General features: G+C 53.3%; 2 protein-coding genes across 2 annotated transcripts; one reads left to right on the forward strand and one right to left on the reverse strand.

Moving 5' to 3' along the window:
- The first annotated feature begins 985 nt into the window (after positions 1-985).
- Positions 986-6,634, forward strand: LOC129783454 (olfactory receptor 14C36-like). The gene is made up of 3 exons (XM_055793419.1): positions 986-1,920; positions 5,107-5,203; positions 6,506-6,634. Exons 1-3 carry the CDS (start codon positions 1,001-1,003, stop codon positions 6,632-6,634), a joined length of 1,146 nt encoding a protein of 381 aa, XP_055649394.1. The 5' UTR covers positions 986-1,000.
- Positions 6,635-14,764: 8,130 nt separating this feature from the next.
- On the reverse strand, positions 14,765-15,703 carry LOC129783455 (olfactory receptor 14A16-like). Its single transcript, XM_055793420.1, has one exon. The coding sequence runs from the start codon at positions 15,701-15,703 to the stop codon at positions 14,765-14,767; it is 939 nt and encodes a 312-aa protein (XP_055649395.1).
- Between the last annotated feature and the right edge of the window lie 5,535 nt (positions 15,704-21,238).

Here is a 21,238-nt window from a genome sequence, read left to right on the forward strand (position 1 = left end):
ATGTAAAACGCAAACACACAGGAGCTAAAGATCTGTATCATGAAGCCCCTTGCCTGAGGCTGGCCCGTCACCAGAGATATGTGTAAAACCTGTATATCAGCCTGCAAACAATGTCGAAGACGACTTGAAAAGCACCCTTTAGAGGATGACCCTCTGCATTTGAGGGAGGGTAAAGGCTTGTGGGATGCCTGGCAGGTGGATTTTATTGGCCCCTTTAAGAGATCGGGAGGAAAACATTTTGTGCTGGTGGGAGTGGAAATAACATCAGGACTAGTCCAAGTAGAAGCCTTTAACAGGGCTACGGGGGAGAACACGGTGAAAGCGCTGCATGAATGGTTTGGAACTTTTCCAGAGCCACAAGAAATACAATCTGATAACGGTTCTCACTTTACTGCCGGAATTGTACAGGATTGGGCACGAAGCAAAGGGATTAAATGGGTATTTCATACCCCGTATTATCCGCAAGCTAATGGAACTGTAGAAAGGACCAATGGTCTCTTAAAACGACTTTTGAAACCTCATGAGGGAAATTGGGATGTCCGCTTGTGGGAAGCTGTTAAAGCTGTAAATGATAGAAGGGGGGTAAACGGATGCCCCAAAATAACCGCTTTTTGCCCAACGGCTCCTTCCTTGATTCCTTCATTAAAGGGACCAAATGATTTAAAGAACCCAGCTCACTTCTCAGGACAACCCATTCTGGTGGCACTTCCTACTGTGGGAAACGTACCACTGGTACTGAAAACCCCACTGCATGCATGTGCTTGGGAAGCCTTTGATGCCCTGGGAAAGGCACATAAGAGAAACACGCGCTGGATAATCCCATCATCTTAACTCTTTTTTGCCTCAGGGAAGGGAGCTCTCCTAGGAAACGGCAGAGGGGGGGACATGGGGCACCGGGGGCGCATCTAGGAGAAACAGCTTTCAATTGGCTCACAGAATTATCCTCTGACATCTTGCTATCTTTCCTCCTTGAGCAGCTCCCCATGCCCAGAGGCAGCAGATGTCCAACAGCAGCTCCATCACCCAGTTCCTCCTCCTGGCATTGGCAGACACGCGGGAGCTGCAGCTCTTGCACTTCTGGCTCTCCCTGGGCATCTACCTGGCTGCCCTCATGGCCAACGGACTCATCATCACTGCCATAGTGTGCGACCACCACCTGCACACCCCCATGTACTTCTTCCTCCTCAGCCTCTCCCTCCTCGACCTGGGCTCCATCTCCACCACTCTCCCCAAAGCCATGGCCAACTCCCTCTGGGACACCAGGGACATCTCCTACTCAGGATGTGCGGCACAGCTCTTCCTGATTGTCTTTTTCCTTTCAGCGGAGTGTTCTCTCCTCACCGTCATGGCCTATGACCGCTACGTGGCCATCTGCCAGCCCCTGCACTACGGGACCCTGCTGGGCAGCAGAGCTTGTGTCCACATGGCAGCAGCTGCCTGGGACAGTGGGTTTCTCTATGCTGCGCTGCACACGGCCAATACACTGTCACTGCCGCTCTGCCAAGGCAATGCCCTGGGACAGGTCTTCTGTGAAATCCCACAGATCCTCAAGCTCTCCTGCTCACACACCTACCTCAGGGAAGTGGGGCTTATTGTGGCTAGTTCCTGTTTAGTCTGTGGATGTTTCGTTTTCATTGTTCCGTCCTACGTTCAGATCTTCAGGGCTGTGCTGAGGATCCCCTCTGAGCAGGGACGGCACAAAGCCTTTTCCACGTGCCTCCCTCACCTGGCCGTGGTCTCCCTCTTTCTCAGCACTGCCATATTTGCCCACCTGAAGCCCCCCTCCATCTCCTCCCCATCCCTGGACCTGGTGGTGGCAGTCCTGTACTCGGTGGTGCCTCCAGCAGTGAACCCCCTCATCTACAGCATGAGGAACCAGGAGCTGAAGGACGCACTGAAGAAGCTGATGCAGTCAGGTGTATCTCAGAAGCAACAAATTATCCATGTCCCTTCACAAGGCATTTCCACTTCATTTCTGGAAACTCCAGTGCGTTTAGCATTCTATTTGTGACAATCCTGTTTTTCTAGAAATGTCTGAATCTGTTGCACGTGGGAACCCAGCCTGTCTGACCTGGTGTTCTTTGTACATGTGCGTGGGTGGACAATTAACCTTGACTCCTGGCTCACATCTCTGTAATAAAAGGAGGATTTCTCAGTTCCAGTGTTTGGACTTTTGGCACTAATTCCAAACCAAGCTGAGGAACAAGCTGCAGGAATTGTTTCCTGAACAACGTCTCTGATCTTGGGTTCTCCATGGCTCAGGGGAGGAGGGCATGGGGCAAGGCGTTAGGGCATGGGCCTGTGTTGAGCCTTGGCGTGTGGGGGCCCAGTGCCCATGGGAATGGTGGGTGACCAAGAGGGATGTGCCTGGGACCATCTCCCTGGGCTTTCAGGCACCGCTGCCCTGCACAGCAGCACCGCCTGCTCAGGGCCATGCCTGAGACCACATCCCTGGGCAAGAGCAGGTGTCTCTGTGGATGCCCCAGCTGGGGCAGGCTGCTGTGTCCCTGGTGCAGCAGGAGGTGCCTGGGGAGCCCCCAGGCCAGCAGCCTGGTGCTGGGGACAGGGACTGGCCCCGAGGGGCTGCCAGGAGTGGGCAATCAGGGTCCCTGTGAGAGAGGAGCAGCAGACAGAGGGAGGCAATGGCCTCTGTGTCCTCATGCCATGGCTGGTGCCAGCCCTGGGGCTGACTGGCAGGAGGAGACCCCTCTCTGCCCACCAGCATCTCCTGTGCCCTTGTGATGGTCTATGGCCATGGGGTGAGTGCCCAGAGCTCTGCAGCCCCCTTTGGGTGGGCAATTGCATGGGGCCAGCCCCGCGTGGGCTGCTGTGTCTGCCTGGGCTGGGGAGAGGGCAGGGGAGGTGGGCAGAGCTGGGGAGGGGCTGGGCTGGGAAGGGCCAGGGAGAGGGAAACACCAGTGAGAGCTCAGCTGTGTGGGTGTGCAGGGTGGGGGCACACAGCAGGGTGGTCCTGGTGCAGACCCAGGGGTCATGGTGAAGCAAGCAAGGCACCAAAGGAGCGGGACTGAGGGGCCAGATCTGTGCCGTGTTCCCTGCACACCCTCAGAAAGCTGCAGAAGGGAAATTTTCCCCACAAATTCCCAAACACTGCTCATTTCCAAGCCTGGTCATATACCCCAGCCCTCATTAGGGACCACTGCTGCATGGTCACCTCTGTCCTCCTCCGTTGCCCAGTGATACCCAACTCCATCACCATTTCTAAATATAAAGGGAGCCACCTTCCTACTGACACTTGTTACACACAAGTCCCATAGCTCTTGCCACAGTTGGTCTCTCAGGGAAGGCCATTGTCAGACACCTCCAACAAGATCATGTTCTCATGGCATGGTGTTCTAACAAATATTGATTGAGATCCCACCAGCTGGCCTGGGTCCAGCGCTCCAGTCTTTCATTCAGAACAATTTCTCAAATAATACTCTTGCTCTCTCAGCCTCCAATTGCCCATAATATGCTCCAGGTCCTAACCATCCTTCTGGCCTCTGCAGGACTTGCTGTGATGTGTCAGGGTCTCTCTTGTGCTGGGGAGCCTTGTTGTGGGCTCAGCAGTCCTGATGTGGTCCTGTGGTGGGTTAACCTTGGCCAGTGGTGAGACAAACATTCAGCTGCTCATTCGCTGCACTGACTCAACAGGACAAAGGAAAAAAATAAACCAGCAATGCTCATGGCAAAGATAAAGAAAAAGAGATCTCTTAATGATTCTTTTCATGTCCAGAGATGTGAGGTCTTGGCAAAGATTAATTTATTGCCAATTAAAAAAATGTTTGGTTTGTGAGATACTATGGCAGGAGAAACAATGGGTGAGATAATCTGGTTTATTCTGGGGGAATCAGTCTCCTTGGTGTTGACAGGACAGGTAAGCAAGGATGCCAAGAGTCCAGGGGCTTGTGGGCAAGTTCCTCAGACCAAACAGGTTGCCCACTCTGATGCTCACCTGCACCTGGGTCTCCCCAAAGACAACAATCTGCTCAGGGATTTGAAGACCAGTGCCACCTTGGTTGTAGTCACTGTGAAGTTGTGGAGTCCCCGATGCCCAGGTAAGTGGGGAAGGAGAGCAGCAGAGCACAGCCCAGGACAGGAGGGAAGGAGAACCTGGCCTGCTGAGGGCACTGGCAGGTGGGATCCCATGGGGGCAGGGCCCTGAGAGCATCCCTAGGCCTTCCTGGCCCTGACCAGCCTCACCTGGGGCCTCCACCCAAAGCTTTGTCCATGGCTTCGGGAGGCCATTGAAGCCAGGCAGGAGATTCAGCCCCAGCACAACCTGTGCTGTAGGTGTGCGGGTCTCCAGGCACAACCACAGGAACAGCCTGGCCTGTCTATGGACCTTGTTGGTTCTGAATTTCAGGCTCACTTCCCAGCTTCATTCTGAATGGGGTGGCCAATGAAATGACTCCATGGCCCTCCAAGTCCTGGGGACATTCTGTTGCCTCCCTTCCTTCCTCAACTCCCTCCCACATACACACCTTCCTTGCTGTAATGGGCTGTCTCTGGCCAAAAGCCCAGCAGCCACCCAGCCGCTCCCTCCCTCCTTCCCTCCCCAGTCAGGGCCCAAAAATGAACACAGTCATGGACAGGGGGTCTAATGAGGGATGAGCACGGAGACACAATCACTTCCCGCACTCCCTTGTCAAGGCACCTCTTCATACGCTCCAGGGCACGGCTGGCTGCCTCTGCTACCAGGTCACGGGCTGGGATTGTGTTTTGCCTTCTGTCCCCCAGCACCACCAGGGCCTTTTCTGCACAGACACTGCCCAGCCAGGCAGGTCCCAGGCCCTGCAGCTGCAGGGTGTTAGTCCACCCGAGGGAGGTGCAGGCTCTGCCCTTGGTCCTTCCTGCATCTGTGCAGCTCCTGACAGGGCGGCCACCCCACCTGCCAGGGTTCCCCTCCATGGCATCCCTAGGGCACAGGGATGGTCCTCTCAGTTTGGTGCCACCGACAGACACTGTGAGAGTTGCCTCCACTGGATTATCTTTACAGCTCTTAAACTGTAAGCAGGAGAGTCCCCTGTGGTGCCCACACTGCCCCAGTATGTCCCAGTGGCCTCCAGGTGGGGTGTGAGCCCTTCCCCACTGCTCTCTCAGCCTGACCATCCAGCTGGTATCTTACCCATCTCTTTCTGTTCACACCCAGAGGTTCATGGCCTCGCTTGGGCAGAACACTGATGAAGACCATGGGAAGACATTTGTAAAGCTGAGGGAAATGACATCCACTGTGGAGCTCCTCACGCACAACTGCAGGCTGTCAGGTTGACGAGGCAGGATTTACCCTTGGAAAATCCACCTGGATAGTTACCCGCTCAGGTGCCAGAAATGTCACCCAAGAGGACTCGAACTGATGGCACACCCCTCACCACTGGGGGTCTGTGCAGCCTGTGGTTCCCCGAGCTAAAGGCTGAAGGTGAAGAAGGAGGACAGCGCTCTTGCTTCAGTCCATTGCTTCCTGTGCTCCTGCCTTGTACCACAGTGAGTTCTTGGAAACCTTGCCATAGGCAACGCAAGGCTCTTACATCCTCCCACAAAAGCCCTCCATTCTCCAGGGTGGACCAGCCCAGCTCCCTCAGCCTGATCTAACAGGGCACGTGCTCCAGCCTTGACCATCTCTGTGATTCTTTACTGAAATGGCTCCAGCGTGCCAATGTCTCTCTGCTATTGTGGAGCACCAAAGCTAGACAAGTACTCTAGATGTGGGGAAACAAGTGGGAAGCAGAGGGGGGGAATGACTTGCCGTGGCTGTGCTCCTGGTCATACAGCCCAGGAGGCTGTTGGTCACCTTTCCTGATGGCTCCTAGTTTGCCGAATGCAAACCAAGGACCCAGCCAGGCAGTCCCTGCCCTGTGTCATCGCAGGGCCTCGGTCCACTTTAGGGGCAGGACTTTCAATTTGTCCTTCTTGGGTATCACGAGATTCATGGGTGCTTCCAGTCAAGAGGAAGTTCCTCCAGTCTCTATGACCTTCCAGTGGGGATGGAGAATGGCCTCACTGGGACATCGGCCTGCTCACACAGCTCCCTGGGATGCCGCCCCTCCACCTCCCTGGAGTGGGAAGCATTGAATTTGGTCAAATGACTCCTGACATGATCCCCATCCACACTTGGCTGGTTCCCTCCAGAGTCCTGCCTTCAGGCACAAAGCTTTGGGACACGATGCTGGGGAAGACTAAGGCAAAGAGGACCTGGAGGATGTTCAGTTTTATCTAGACCTGCTCTTACTAAGCTCAGCAGTGGCCACACAGGGGCTTCGTTTATTTCTTAAACTGTTCTGCAAGTAGTGACAGATCCTCTTGATGCCCTTGAACATCTTGCAAGACCCCATACTAAGCAGGCTTTGGCTTCCCTGAAGACATCCCTATTTCTAAATTCCTCTTTGAGCCCTTGTATCCACCTCCAGGATGCTTCCTTTTCTCTCTGGAGATTCTTGAGGAATTCCTTCTTTAGCCAAGGATCTCTCTAGGCATGTCTGCTTGATTTCCTGCTCCTCGGTATGGACAGTTCCGCTTGGAAAATGCTTTCCTGAATGACCAGCCGTACACAGCTCTGCTGTCCTTGAGTGCTGCTGCCCATGGGACTACCACTACAAGTCCCCTGAAGAGGCTAAAGTCTTCTCCCCCTATTTCATGAGCACTACAGCCGGGGCTGACACTGGTTTTCACATCCCTCAGCAGCACTGCCTGTTTGGCAAGGACCAGATTCAGGTGAGCGTCACCTTTGTTGGCCTGACACCTGTGCAAAGAATTTGTCTCAAGAGACCCCCGACACCAGCTGGACAGGGTGTATCCTGCTGTGCTCCCCTTCCAGAAGGCGTCAGGGTCATGAAGTCCCCAATAAGAGCTGGGATCATGGACCTGCAGACTTCCTTGGCTTGCTTAGATAAGCCTTTCTCCGCTGCCGTACCCTGAGTGCGGGTGCTGTGTCTCCCACCAGGATGGCACACTAACCGGCCTCTCGCTGACACTCTCCTGCAAGGGCTCACCCAACCTGCTGCACACCCCGGAGAGGAGATCCGCACGTGCAACAAGTGCCTGCACACGGAGGGCATCCCCTCCTCAGCTTCCTGGCCTGTCCCTCGTGAAAAGCTCACACCTTTCCCTGCCGCACCACTGTGACCCGTCCCACCACCCGTCATGATTTATTTCATCAATATCATGATTTACTCCGTCAATATCCAGCACAATGACAGCATGTGGAAGTCCAGCTCCTCCTGCCTGAGCCCCAGTCCCAAGCCATCGGTGCGCTTCTGGGCTGCAGCACCTCAGCCGTAGCGCTGGGGCCAAGCTCAGGCTTCTCTCGGGCAAAGCTGGTACCAAGCGCCCCCGAGCCAGCGTGTGCCCGTGCTGTGCTGGAGACCAGAGACCCGCTGGAGTGGGTGGCGGTGGCAATCTAAGTGCACCAGCAGAGGAAGCCCTGCCCTCTGCAAGGCCAGAAAAGCAGTGCTGGGCTCTGCAGCCCTGGCAGAAGAAGGCTTGGCTAGCTGCAGTGCTGCTGAGGCCCCAGAAGGCCTGTGGGGGAGGGCAGGCTGACCTCCAGGAGGACATGGTGCTGCTGAAAATGTGCTTCAGTTTGCATATGCTGTGATCCAGGAACACTGTGAGAACCATGCACTGGTTCTTTGATGGTATCTTCACGGGGCTGAGCAAAGGATTGTTGGAATAAGTACCAGTGGAGTGTGGGAGTAGCCAGGTGATTGGAACCCCCACTGTGATGGGCTTCCTGTTCATGGACCAGCTGGATGAACTTGGGTCAGACCGTGACGCACTGCAGGGCTGGCATTCAGTTGCTGGTTGACAGAAACCAAATCTACCTGAGGTGCCACCTGGGCTTCCTCAAAGGAACCATATTCCTGACTATAAAGATTTGGATGCCCACGTTTTTATGTTGCAGAAGGAAGCCGAGCTACAGCAGATACCAGAAGCAGTTACAAATGCTGCAATACCTCTTGTATGGGCTTCAGGAACACCAGGGCAACCCCAAGCAGGGGAACCAGTAATCGTCCAGTGGAAGCCAAATGGCAGACCAGCAAGTCAAAAGCTGTACCCAGTTAAACTACAAGTCAGGACAGGGTTGCAGTCCTTAATTGAACAAATCACAGATTTGGGGTTACTAAGAGAATGCCAATCAGAACATAACACTCCAGTATTACCTGTCAGGAAGCCAAATTCAGAAGAATACAAACTGGTGCAAGATTCAAGAGCTATAAATCCAACTGTGCAAGATGTCCATGAGGCAGTAGCACACCCGTATGCCCTCCTGACCACCCTGAAGGAGAATGAGGAATGGTTTACTGTATGAGATGGAAGATGCGTTCTTCTGCCTTGTGCTGGCTGCTGCCAGTCACCAGTCGGTTGGTTTCAAATGGGAAAGCCCTGAAACTGGTCGAGAAACCCAGCTGTGCAGGGCTGTATGACTGCAAGGAGTTAAAAATAGTCCTACAGTCTTTGGAAATCAATTAGCCAGTGAGTTGGAAAGCTGGCAAAAGAGGTAGGAAAATGTCGCCTTGCTGCAATAGGTAGGTGACATACTGCTAGCAACCAGTAGTAAAGAAGATTCTATAACAAGGACCTCCTAAACTTTGGGGGCTAGCAGGGTACAAAGTACCCTGGGAAAAGGCAGAGACCACCCCAGAAGAAGCAACCAATTGGGGATTTACAATTTGCCTGGGCCAGCAGAGTCTTGGAGCTGGAGGAAAAGGGCCATTTGTCAAATCCCAGAAGCCAAATGAAAACAAGAGCTCAGAGCATCCCTGGGAATGGCCGGGTGGTGTCACTTACGGATAACGAATTTGGGACTCATTGCCAAGCTTTTATATGAAGGTGTCGGAGGAAAGGGAAACCTCCTTGTCTGGACTCAGGAGTGCAGAGATGCCTTTACGGAATGGAAACGGACTGGAATGAGTGCTCCAGCTCTAGGCCTCCCAAATCTAGAAAACCCATTGGAACTCTTTGTGCATGAAAGGTGACACGTTGCCTTAGGAGTGTTGGCCCAGAGCCTGGAACCATGGAGCAGAGCCGTGGGGAGCTTTTCCAAACAGCTGGACAGTGTCAGTAAAGGACGGCCAACCTGTCCGCGCACGGTGGCAGCTACAGTATTACCGATGCAAGAGGCCCAGGAACTGACACCTGGGCAAAAATGACATGATCTCAGTGGAAAAGAAGAACCAACTCATGATTGTTTAAAGACAATGGCAGAGGTATATTCTAGCCGAGTGGAATTAAAAGGCACGCCAACAGAAAATGGAGACTGGGACTTATTTGTAGGTGGTAGTAGTTTTGTGCGAAATGGGACCCAAAGAGCAGGACATGTGGTGGTAACTATCAGAGAGAGAAGAGAAGCCAAAGCCCTCTCATCTGACACGTGGGCCCAAGAGGCAGAACTCACAGCCTTACTAAGGGCACTGGGATTATTATGAACAGACAAGGCTTTTTTAAGGTATGGACATATTTGAAATTTGCCTTTGGAATAGACCGTGCCGATGGGGCTGTTGGAAAGAAAGAAAGAAAGAGGACTCTGAACCTCTCAAGGATCCCCCGTCAAATTATGAGGCAAAGACCCAACAATCATTTCAGGTGACCAGTTGACCCAGGGTGCTGGCAATTATGCATTGTAAAGTGCAGCACCTTGGAGATAGCGCGGTGCATATAGGACAGCAAGTGGCAGATCAAGCAAGGAAAGAAGCAGCTGAAAGTCAAATATTGCTAGTCCTGCCAGAGAAACGGCAGAAATTAGGACCTAAGAGCCCACAGGATCCACCAGAAAACAATCAGTTGGCTAATATACTGAAGGCAACCCAAATCACGGATGATGGGTGACTCCTTCGCATCAACTAACATTTACAGAGGAAATTATGTGTGAATTGGTTAAAAGGAAGCACCACGAAACTCTCTGGGGAATTGAGAGTTTGGTAGAAGCCTTGAAAGGGCAAGTTCTAAATGTACCATGACTGGGAAAACAAAAAGCAGAGAGAAGAAGCCTGAGTTGTACCTGAAGAATAACCTCACCTAGCCCAATGATTTTCCCAGGGCTGACAAAGCCCAGGGGATTACTGGCAATTAGACTTTTTCCAAGTTACTGCAGCAAAATGGGTATCCGTACCTTTTAGTAATGGCAGATGCTTTTTCAGGCTGGCTGGAAGCTTTCCCTTGTCGCACCAATAAGAAATATCGTAAGTGTAAGTTCAGAGATTATACTGAGATTGGGGTACCCATAGGACTTTCTTTGGGTAGGGGTCGACACTTGGTAGTAGAAGCCCTTCACCTTTTAGCTAAACTAGGAGGGGTAAAATGGGATCTCCACACTCCATGGAGACCTCAATCAAGCGGGAAAGTAGAAAGAATGAAGCAAAGCCTGAAAGGACAGATGAGTAAAATCTGACAAGAACCTCAGAGAGAGCAGTCAGATGCTTTTCCCTCAGCATTGCTACAGATACAGGATCCAGCGTAAACGGAAGGAGAGACTTAGTCCTTTGGAAAGGATACATGGTAAACCTTGCCAGGTGACAGAAATGGGAGTGAATCCCAAAATAATAGAAGGGAAACATGGCTTAAAAGAGTATGTTCAGTCTCTATGAAAGGTCCTGTCCTCTCTCCAGAGGTACGTCACTGTGAGCGCAGATCTGTCCCTGGACGTGCCTGTACATCACTACCGACCCAGAGATTGTGTGTATCTTAGAACGTGGTTGGATGAACCGTTGAAGAGAAGTGAAAGGACCTTTCCAGATTTTGCTCAGCTCCTACGCTGCTGTCAAGCCTGAAGGAGTCACTCCATGGACGTGCCATAGCAGGGTTTAAGCAGCCACATCACCAGAATGGACTGTCAAGCAAGAAAAACCTTTATGCTTGAAACTACCTCCAGAATCATGAAGTTCTAGGTTCGGTATCTTGCATTATTGCCAGACAGCGTATAAGTGAATGACTGAAATGCGACCCCAGATAAGACTGGGCTGTCTACAGGGAAGCTGGAGCCTGCTACTTGTCTCTCCTTTGTAGATATATGTTGAAACATGTTTTACAGATGTATAGAATTTGGCCTGTGATGTGGTATGCTAAATCCTCAGCTTGGGTGGGATCAGGAGGAGTCATGGACATGGAATACTCATTTGAAAATTGTTGAAGAATCGATAAATGCTGTTAGGAGGAGTGATTGTTGGGTAGGTACCCATTTCCCTAAATGTCCTCATGCAGGAATGCCTGTAGCTGGTATCCCCATCCCATTGGGGACTCGTGGGAGTAACTGTGGCTAAGACCAAAATACACTCATTGGAACGAGACTGACCTCCAGACCTGGGCAATACTGAATCCACACTCAGTGTGAAGTGTGTCACTAAAATGAAGCCGAGACACACCAAAATGGAACTCTGGTCTTTGTGGGGCCCTACCCACATTGTGATTGCTCAATGCATTTCATGAAGCTGTCAGAACTACCTAGCAGTAGGTACTGGAACGTTCCACTGGGCACTGGGTGGTGCTGGATATGTGCCCTGTAGCACAAAAAGCATTACCACCAAGGTGGTCGGGTAGATGTACACGGGGAGGGATTTTTCCTGATATGACTGACTGAGACACTGGAGAACAGTCGGTGGGGAACAACTTACCTGCGGAGATACAGGCAGAATCAACCACCCCTTACAGAGAGACCCACTGGGTTTCACTCTTCTGCTGGGTGGTTTATTCCTTGGCGAGGGGCTGCTGAACTGGGGAAGGCAGTGACAAAGAGATCCACAGGAAAGGAAGAGATGGCCAAGGACACTGCAGGTGCCATAAACTGCACTCTGTACGGCACAGGCAATGGCCGTACGCAAGGGGACAACCCTTGGGTTCTCTTGGTGACTTCCAGCCTTGCCCGTGCCCTTTGCCTTCTGTCTCACGTTGTCCTACGCTGTCCCACGGCTGCTGCTTTTCCCCGGCAGGCCACAGGCACCCATCTGGCTTCCCCACCTTGCTCTCACCCTGCCCTTGCCACACATGCACTGATGTCTGCCCACCCTCACACGCTGTTCCTGCAAACACACAGACATGGACTGATCTCATACTCCTTCTGGACGACGTCTCCCCCCACAGCACAAGCCCCTGAGAGACATTTCCTCCTCCTGACCTCCAGTCTCCACTTTCCCAGCTGCACTGGGTGGCAGTGCTTCTCCCTCCTGCTCTTCCCTACCTCCAAGGAAAGCTCCACCACCTGGGAAACCACCCTTCAGGCGGGCATCCCGACCCGTCACCCTCCTTGTGGCCTTTCCCCTGACCATGCCACGGCCTCATCACGCTCTTCCAAGGCTGCGAGCCTTTCAGCTTCTCGCATAGACATGAGCAAGCGGTGTGCCTGCTGCGGTGCTGTCATGTTCTCAGGCAGCAGCGACGTGACAAGCAAGAAAGAAGCCCCTTGGTTCTGCTGGCCTGCCCGAGACACGGGCAGATGGAGCTTAACAGCACGTGTCCCAGCCATGAGTCAGGGGCTGCCCTACGCGCTGTGTCAGGCAGAGGTGACCTCACCGCCCCTTTCCCAGGCACATTGCTGCTGGTGGCCTGTCCCCTCCGCAGGCAGAACTGGCCTCACTGCCCCCGTCACAGCCATTGGCTTCCTGCTGGAATGTGAGTCCCTGGGACACAACTCACCACGAGATACCGTCCTCAGCCGTCACCCTCCCCGTGGCCCAGCACCCAGCAGATAAAGGGAAGCTTCTGTCAGCCAATTTATCTCATGGATTTCCTACCTACCATTTGGCTGAGAGAACATTCCCCAGAGGAACTGCTTTGTTTCTACTGGACCATGTTTTGTCTCTGCTTCTGCGCCTCTGTTTTCCCTTCTTCCCCCTGCTATCCCATCCCAACTGAGCTCTCCAGGGAAGTGAGTCAATGAGTCCTAGAATATCTCAGGTTGGGAGAGGCCCCTGTAAATGCCCTTGTCCAGCCTTCCTGCTCAAGGCAGGGTGAACTGGTTAGCATCGCTCAAGGGCTCTGCCCACTTTGGCATCATCCACAGAAGGGTCTGAAAAGCCACTGTGTCAACTTGTACTGGGAGACAATAAAGACATTCAACACAGTTGGCCCAACTGCTTGCACTGGAAGATGCCACTAGTCAGTGGCCACCAGGAGGACTTGACCACTGGTGACATTTGGTCTTGAGCCCCTGTGGCGTATGATGCACCGACTCTGGGAGAGGATCGAAGGCACAAAGACACCTGAAGACACCTCGAAGACACTTTATTAATCAATAATCAAGCAAGCCTTTTATACCTTTGCAGGGGGCTGACGTGTCAGCCTGTAATTGTGCTCAGCAATTTTCCACTCTGGGCTCTTTTTCTATTACAGACACAGCAGCTCAGCAACTCCCTTTATCTACAAGGCCACAAGCTCTGCAGACCACTCTCTATCTTCAAGTTTCTCCTCTTGCTCCCATGGCTTCCTTCCAACAAGCATAACTGTGTCTCTCTCCCAAGGTCGGGTTTCGCTCCCTGACGCTGTTGAGCTAGCTCGAGACATAGCCACAAGCCCCCAGCCAACTTCCACCCACAGTATCCTCCATTTCTTCACTCCCGAAGTCACCCATCTGCCTATACAGAAAGTGCAGGAGAAAAAGTCAAAACCCTTGCAAAGGTCCAGGTACAAACCATCCCCTTCTTGCCTCAATACGTATGGGTGCAGCAATCCCTTTGATGTCCCACAATTACCTGGAAATGGCTGCAGGAGTATTTCCACCATCATTTCCCCAGACACTAAGGTGAGGATGACCAGCCTGTATTTCTCCCAATTGTCCTTCTTGCTTTTCCTGAACAAAGGCTGGATGTCTGCCGTTTCCCAGGACCCCAGAACCTCCCTGATTGCTCGGACACATTTGAGGGCACCATCCAGAAAGGGTGCCGTGATCAGACCGAGGCACTTGCAATGAGCCTGCCCAAGGCGGGTGAGATGAATCTCCCTGGGACAGTGGCCTTTGTTCCTGCAGTCACACACAGGAACGGCCGGGCCCTGGGAGGTGTCCCCACCTCAGCTGGCCTCATGCACTGCTGGCGTGGTTGTACCCCAGCCTCACGCACACAGGGGTGCTCAGAGGCACGAGCCCGTCCCTGGCACGTGCGGAGGCAGAGCACTGCAGCAGGCACAGTGACTGCCTGGCCTCCTGCTGCCCCTGCCAGAGGCTGGCAGCACCTCAGCCCGGGGGTGTCGCGCCCTGCTCGGCACCTCTCGGAGATGGCCCTCGTCATGAGCAACGGGCACGGGGACCTCGGTTCAAGGAAGCACGTTGCAGTGCTGCATTCAGGTGGTCTCCACAAATCCATAGCATTTTATGGAGGTCAGCACCGTCACAGAGTGCCGGTTGCCTGCCCCTGCCTGCGCTCACAGGACTGCCACGCAGCACGGCGGTGACCAAGCTGCCAGAGCCCTCAGGCCTTACACCAAGGCATGGGGTCAGAAGGAGAGTGTGGAAGTGGAAGAAGGACAGCACTTGAGAGCCAAGGGCTGGTGTTCCCTGGTACTGCTGCCATGCCAGGAACCTTTTCCCCTCCGTCTGTGGACAGAGGAACTGTCCCTGCAGCTCCAGAAAGGCCTTGGAAGGAAGAATCCCAGCCAAAATAAAGTTGCCTAATGGCCCTTTGGCTTTGTTAGATGAGGAGAGAGCAGGGCACCTTCAGAAAAGAAAATCACAGAAGGAATTAGAATGGGGATGACAACTTTATCAGAACTGAAATACCACAAGTAACTACAAAAAATTCAGAAGAGAGTCAGGGTCTGTGATGAACTACATTATAAATGCTATTCATCATTTTAATGCTTTAGAAGAACATCCAGCTATCAGTTTGCACATTGCACCCTTCAGCTCCTGGTTCCTCATGCTGTAGATGAGGGGGTTCACTGCTGGAGGCACCACCGAGTACAGAACTGCCACCACCAGGTCCAGGGATGGGGAGGAGATGGAGCGGGGTTTCAGGTAGGCAAACGTGGCAGTGCTGACAAAGAGGGAGACCACGGCCAGGTGAGGGAGGCACGTGGAAAAGGCTTTGTGCCATCCCTGCTCAGAGGGGATCCTCAGCACAGCCCTGAAGATCTGCATGTAAGACAGAACAATAAAAACAAAACAGCCAAATAATAAAGAAGCACCAGCCACAATTAGCCCCACTTCCCTGAGGTAGGTGTGTGAGCAGGAGAGCTTGAGGATCTGTGGGATTTCACAGAAGACCTGTCCCAGGGCATTGCCTTGGCAGAGCGGCAGTGACAGTGTATTGGCCGTGTGCAGCGCAGCATAGAGAAACCCACTGGCCCAGGCAGCTGCTGCCATGTGGACACAAGCTCTGCTGCCCAGCAGGGTCCCGTAGTGCAGGGGCTGGCAGATGGCCACGTAGCGGTCATAGGCCATGACGGTGAGGAGAGAACACTCCGCTGAAAGGAAAAAGACAATCAGGAAGAGCTGTGCAGCACATCCTGGGTAGGAGATGTCCCTGGTGTCCCAGAAGGAGTTGGCCATGGCTTTGGGGAGAGTGGTGGAGATGGAGCCTAGGTCGAGGAGGGAGAGGTTGAGGAGGAAGAAGTACATGGGGGTTTGCAGGTGGTGGTCGCACACTACTGTGATGATGATGAGGCCATTGGCCATGAGGGCAGCCAGGTAGATGCCCAGGGAGAGCCAGAAGTGCAAGAGCTGCAGCTCCCGCGTGTCTGCCAATGCCAGGAGGAGGAACTGGGTGATGGAGCTGCTGTTGGACATGTGCTGCCTCTGGGCATATGGTCCTGTCACAGGAGAAAAAGACAGTGATAATTTAGGGGAGACTTCTGCAAGCAAAATCAAAGCCATTTCCCACAGACCATCCCCCCGTCACACACAGACATCCCTCTCTTTTCTCGGAGACCTTCCTGCAGCTGTGTGGCTGCAGCCCTGCTTGGTGCTGGCCGTGTGGGTGATGAAGAGCAGGGCATCTGCCCACGGGCTCTTGACCAGCCAGCCCCACTCTGCAGCAGTGGGTGGGGGCAGGGACCAGTCCTGGTGTTTAACTTTGTCCTCTGAAACCAGTGCCAACGCAGAAGGGCTGGTCAGCGTCTGCAGCGCCAGTGCTAAGGAACGGGAAGGGTGAAGGCATTGTAAGAGAGCTTGAGTTTTTTTCACAGCTCCCCCCCATCTCTCCTGTTGCCTATTCTCGGATGACAGAAAAGCAGAGCATTTTTGCTGCCCTCCGGGGGAACACAGTGAGGTCTGTGAGGCAAGAGGATTGCCTGTGGGTGAGTGCACAGTGAGGGGAGGCGGTCTGTCCATCAGGTTCCCAGTTTCTATGGGCTTGCACCTTCCTGAGATGAATGGTGGCCACACTCCCATGTTACCCTGAAATACCACAAGGCACTGCTGAGAACGGACTGACCCACCACAGACCAGTAAAGGTTGTAGACTTTCATCAGAACTCAGCATCCCACCCACAGCAAAGGATACACAGCTCATTTCACCCACCCCAACAGTGTTTTCTCCATCACAGAAACTCTACGCTTCTATGTGGGGCTTTCAGATCACTAATGGGTGCGAGGGGACAGGTTTCCACTCTGGAGGGCAACTCGCTGCTTGGAAGGGAACTTCAAGGAGGTAGCCAAGTGCCCTAACAAGAGCATCAGGTTCAGGGAGAACCAGCCCCTTGCCCAGCCCCACATAGGGCATTGCCCACAGCCCCACAGCTGAGAGGAAAGCTGGGACACTTGTTCCCATGGACACACCTGCAGGAGAGGACCCACAAGGTCAGAGTGTGACTCTGCAGCTGAAACACCCATCCCCAGAGAGCCTGACAGCAAGAGCTAGAGAATAAAACTAACCCAAAACGGCAGAGAAAGAAGTAAAATTGCACTGATGGTCTAGGTAAGAGTGTCCAGGGCGAGCGAGCCAGGCACTGAGGGCAGCGTTGCCCTTGCCCAGCTCTGCTCGCCGCCTCCCACACACCAACACTGCCGGGCAGCTGCTCTCAGCCCCTGTGCTCTGCAGAGGGACCGGGGCACGTGGCTGCAGAGCTGCACCGCGGCTCTGCTGGAGCTCTGGCTGCAGAGGGGGTGGCTCACGCCTCGGGACCCCCAGCCCTGAGGGCAGAGGCTTTGCTGGGGGGAGAGCAGGCCAGGGGGATGCCTCAGAGAAAGGGGTCTGCACTGCACATGGTCAGAGAGAGCTTTCTGATTCTCCCTTCCACAACAATTCTGTCTGAAGTTTCCTATCAGTCCTTGCAATATCCTGGATGTCAGGAGACTTTCCTTGTGGGACGTATCTCCCTGTGCCAGGTCTTTCCCTGTCAGTGCTCACAGACCACATCTCTGCCTCTGTGCACTGGCCCCGCACAAACGTGCCTCTCTGAAGGGCACTGGCTGGGCACAGGGTCCTGTCCGCAGGGGGAGAAGGGCAGCTCAGAACGACCCTGATGGCTCCAGCAAAGGTGCTGCTGCTGCTGTTCATAGGCGGAGGAGTGGCTGAGGGCACTTCAGGAGGCTCCTGGCAGACCTCCTCATCACTCAGAGTTACAGCTGGCAGTCTCAGGGACATCTTCAAACTCGAGATCTCCATTAACATTTCTGCCTCCCCTCTCCTGCCCCCAACAACAGAAAACTGAAAACACAGATTGAGGAGAGCCCTGGATTTATCATAGCAATCCCTGCGCTGACCTTCGATACGAAAAGTCTCATCCAGACATATTCTGAGGGTAACCTATACTTGTAAGCAGCGCTCACCCTTGCGGCACACTCTCAACAGCAGAGAGATCCTTCCCTATCAGGGGTCGGTCCATACGCCCCCAGAGCTGTCGGGAGCCCCCAGCAGGCTGAGAGCTGCCCCTGGCAGGCGGCAGAGCCCCTGCCCCAGCACACAGGCCCCTGGGCTGCAGGGACCCTGCTGGCAAGGACAGCCCTGGGCACCCCTGCCTGCACAGCCACCTTCACAGCCCTGCAGCCGGCCCTGGCACAAGGCAGCCCACATGCCCTGGCCCTCCCACGCTGCAGCAGGGAAGCCCTGCTCTGCAGCACACTCGCCTCCTCCACAGCAAAAGGCTCCCACACGGTCCCACAGGCTGGGGGGGCCCCAGCTGCTGCAGACCCGGCTAGGAACTGCAGAGGCATTGCCCTGCAGCCACACACTTACCGGCTCCAGGGCTCTGCAGATTTCTCCAGCAGGGAGCTCTCAGCAGCCCCCCACCAAGGGCTGCTTTTGAGCTCTCCCTGCCTCCCTCCTCTGCCCCTCTGGGCTCCCTCCAGGTGTCCCTGGGGCTGCAGGGGAACCTGCTGGGCAGCAGGATGAGGCAATCCCTCACGGGCCTTGCCTCTCCTGGGGGGACACACTTATTTCCAGCAGTGGCAATTCCCTTACTAGAAAAAGTTTTCTGCAGGAGTATCAACTTTTGTTAACCCATTACTAGAGAGGACACCAGGAAAACTGCAGCAAAGGATCCAAGTACTCCTAAAAGAGCGTGTGTGCATGTGTGTGTCTGGTGGTTCTGCAGGCAGGGGCAGGGAGGATGTCTTCAGTGCTTCAGTAAGCCCTGCAGAGCCCATTTCAGCACTTCATTGCACAGTCCGAGGGCGCAAGACTCAGCTCTCCTTTGCCCAGGCCATGTCTCTGCTCTGAAGCAAAGCCTTTGCACCCCCGGGCTCGGGGACACTTGGTACCAGGTTGCCTTATGGCCAGGCAGAGCTGGGCTGGTGCCACAGCTGGGGGGCTTCAGCCCAGATGTGCAGCAGTGCTTTCATGTTACGACAAGGGGTTTCCTCAGACTCTTGGTTTTTAATGAGCCTGGCAGTTTCCAAAGACAGACGAGACCCTTGTGTCTGACCAAGCTGCCCACGACCTGTGCTTTGGCAGCCCACTGTATCCGAGGGTGACTCTACCAACCTATCCAGGAACCCCGCTGACAGCATCATTGAGTCAGAGCCCTTAAAACACCTACTCACATCTCCAGAGACTTATAGGAAATGAGCTTCAGCTGAAGATTTTTATTATGCAAGTTTGTGACAGAGCAAGGTTCAAAGAATGCCAGTAATGGTAGGCTGACTGCAAAACACGCTTAAAGCAACACACTGAGCAACAGCTACCGTGAGTTAGTGCTAGCATAAAGTTCTTACCCTATAGGCGTCCCTAGGGGGAACGACAGGTTCAGCCCATCCACTGATCCCAGAAGTTCCCATGGAGTCTCCACTCACTTATCCCCTCATTGTCCACTTTGACACTTCATAGCGCGTTGCTTATTCATTTACCTACATGGGATAGGTTACAAGTTTCTCACTCGTGAGGTACGTTAGTGCTCACCCTCAGGCAGCACCACGGAAGGCTTTCACTGACTGCACACGCTCCCCAAGCGGGGTTTTGCCCGCGTTTGAGGGCTGTTTGACATGGAGGTTGCAATCTGTCACTACCACAGTTACCTTTGTCTTACTATTGGCTGGGGGTTTTTTGGTTTGTGTTTTTAGGTGTTTTTGGTTTTGTTTTTTTTTTTTTTTTTTATATGTATGAGGGTTGAAAGACCTTACCAGCTTGTCTTCGGCTGTGGCCAGAACTTCCTTGCTTGAATGCTCCTTCCTTTGGCAATGGTGTTCTTTCCACCCCTTGTTCTATGTCACTCATCCTTCCCAAGGTGACTCCCTTGGTCAAGAAGTCCCTTCATTCCCAGAGAGTGGGTCCTCACTTGACCTCACTTTGTTCACAGAGGTGTTTATCAGATAGTGAACCACTGAATCACTGTGGTAATTGAGTGGTTTAGAACACCCGCCACCTCCGGACTTATTTCAGTCCTGGCCCAGTTCATTGTATTGACATTTTGGTGGAGCTTGAGTGACTCCAGTCATTCATATTGTTGTTACTGTTTGGTATCCTGTGCCCAGGGAGGTGTAGTAGGACCTTGGAGGTGGGTAACTTTGGCATGGAGGTGTGCATTGGTATTACAGGGAGATTATTTCATCTGAGGAAAGTCCTATCACCTCAATGGTTGGCTCAGCAGTGGACAGCCTCTCGTAGCTTCTTATGTGACATCAGCTGTGTGGTACCATCAAGTTTCCCTTCCTGCAGGGAGCACAGCAGAGCTTGACTGTGGGGTCTCCACTTGCTCCACCCTCCACTACTCCCATCAGCAGGTGCTGAGATGGCAGGGTGTGTCGCTTAGGGAGCTGTGGTAGAGTAGATTCCGTCCATGACAACCATCCTAAAAGCGATGCAGTTACTTTAGCCTAGAAATCTTTCTATACTGCTAGGCTTCTGTTGGGTCCCAGTTTTCCCTAATTCCAAAGTAAAGAGTAAATTTCCCAGGGACAATTGAAACAGGAGACACAGAAAAAAGTCCCCTCAACCCCACTCTGTAGTGGGGTGAACTGGGAGTGACAATGCTGGAAAGCCCTTTGATGCCATGAGAACGTTTAATCTTTGATCACCCCAAGTTCCTCTTTCCCCCTTGCCATAAGGCAGGACAGACACCTGCAGAGCCCACAGCATAGTCCCTTGCTCCTTGGAACAGCCTCAGCCAGACCAACCACAGCTCATGAGAGGGACATCCAAAGGTCTTCCAAAAATCAGAAAGGCCTTTTCAGTGTGGTTTTGATGAGGAAAGCTTGAGGGTTTGTTCAGAGAAATCTCCCCTAACTTGTCACAGTCTTTTCCCTATTGGATAGGTCCCCATTCCCAGAGGCAGCAAATGCCCAGTGGCACCTTCATCGCCCAGTTCCTCCTCCTGGCATATGGAGACCCATGGGAGCTGCAGCTCTTGCACTTCTGGCTCTTCCTGAGCACCTGTCCTGGTTTCAACCGGGACAGAGTTAATTTTCTTCTTCAGTATATGATCTGTTTGGGCTATGATGTGAGAACAATGCTGAGAGCACACTCATGTTTTTAGTTGTTGCTGGGCGATGTTTATACTAAGTCAAGGACTTTTTGGTTCCTTGGGCACTGCCAGCGAGAGGGCTGGAGGGGCACGGGATATTGGGAGGGGACACAGCCAGGACAGGTGACCCAGGGTAGCCAAAGAGGTATTCCATACCATATGACGTCATGCTGAGTATATAAACTGGGGGAAGAGAAGGAAGTTGGGAACATCTGGCATTATGGCGTTTGTCTTCCCGAGTAACCATGGCACGTGATGGAGCCCTGCTGCCCTGGGGATGGCCGAACACCTGCCTGCCCATGGGAAGTGGGGAATGAATTCCTTGCTTTGTTTGCTTGTGCCCGCGGCTTTTTGCTTTGCCTATTAAGTTGTACTTGTCTCAATCCTTGCGTTTTACATTCCTTCCCGATTTTCATCCCGATCCC

Source organism: Falco peregrinus, unplaced genomic scaffold, assembly GCF_023634155.1.
Source record: "Falco peregrinus isolate bFalPer1 unplaced genomic scaffold, bFalPer1.pri scaffold_42, whole genome shotgun sequence".
In the NCBI taxonomy this organism is placed as follows: domain Eukaryota; kingdom Metazoa; phylum Chordata; class Aves; order Falconiformes; family Falconidae; genus Falco; species Falco peregrinus.

What these genes read in the sequence shown, in the direction of transcription:
- LOC129783454 (XM_055793419.1), top strand. Translation starts at nt 1,001, where the DNA reads ATGTCCAACAGCAGCTCCATCACCCAGTTCCTCCTCCTGGCATTGGCA. An exon ending in AAGCTGATGCAGTCAGGTGT is followed by an intron (nt 1,921 to 5,106) that starts ATCTCAGAAGCA and finishes TCTCAGCCTGAC; the next exon opens with CATCCAGCTGGTATCTTACC. An exon ending in AAGACCATGGGAAGACATTT is followed by an intron (nt 5,204 to 6,505) that starts GTAAAGCTGAGG and finishes CGGTATGGACAG; the next exon opens with TTCCGCTTGGAAAATGCTTT.
- LOC129783455 (XM_055793420.1), bottom strand. Translation starts at nt 15,703, where the DNA reads ATGTCCAACAGCAGCTCCATCACCCAGTTCCTCCTCCTGGCATTGGCA.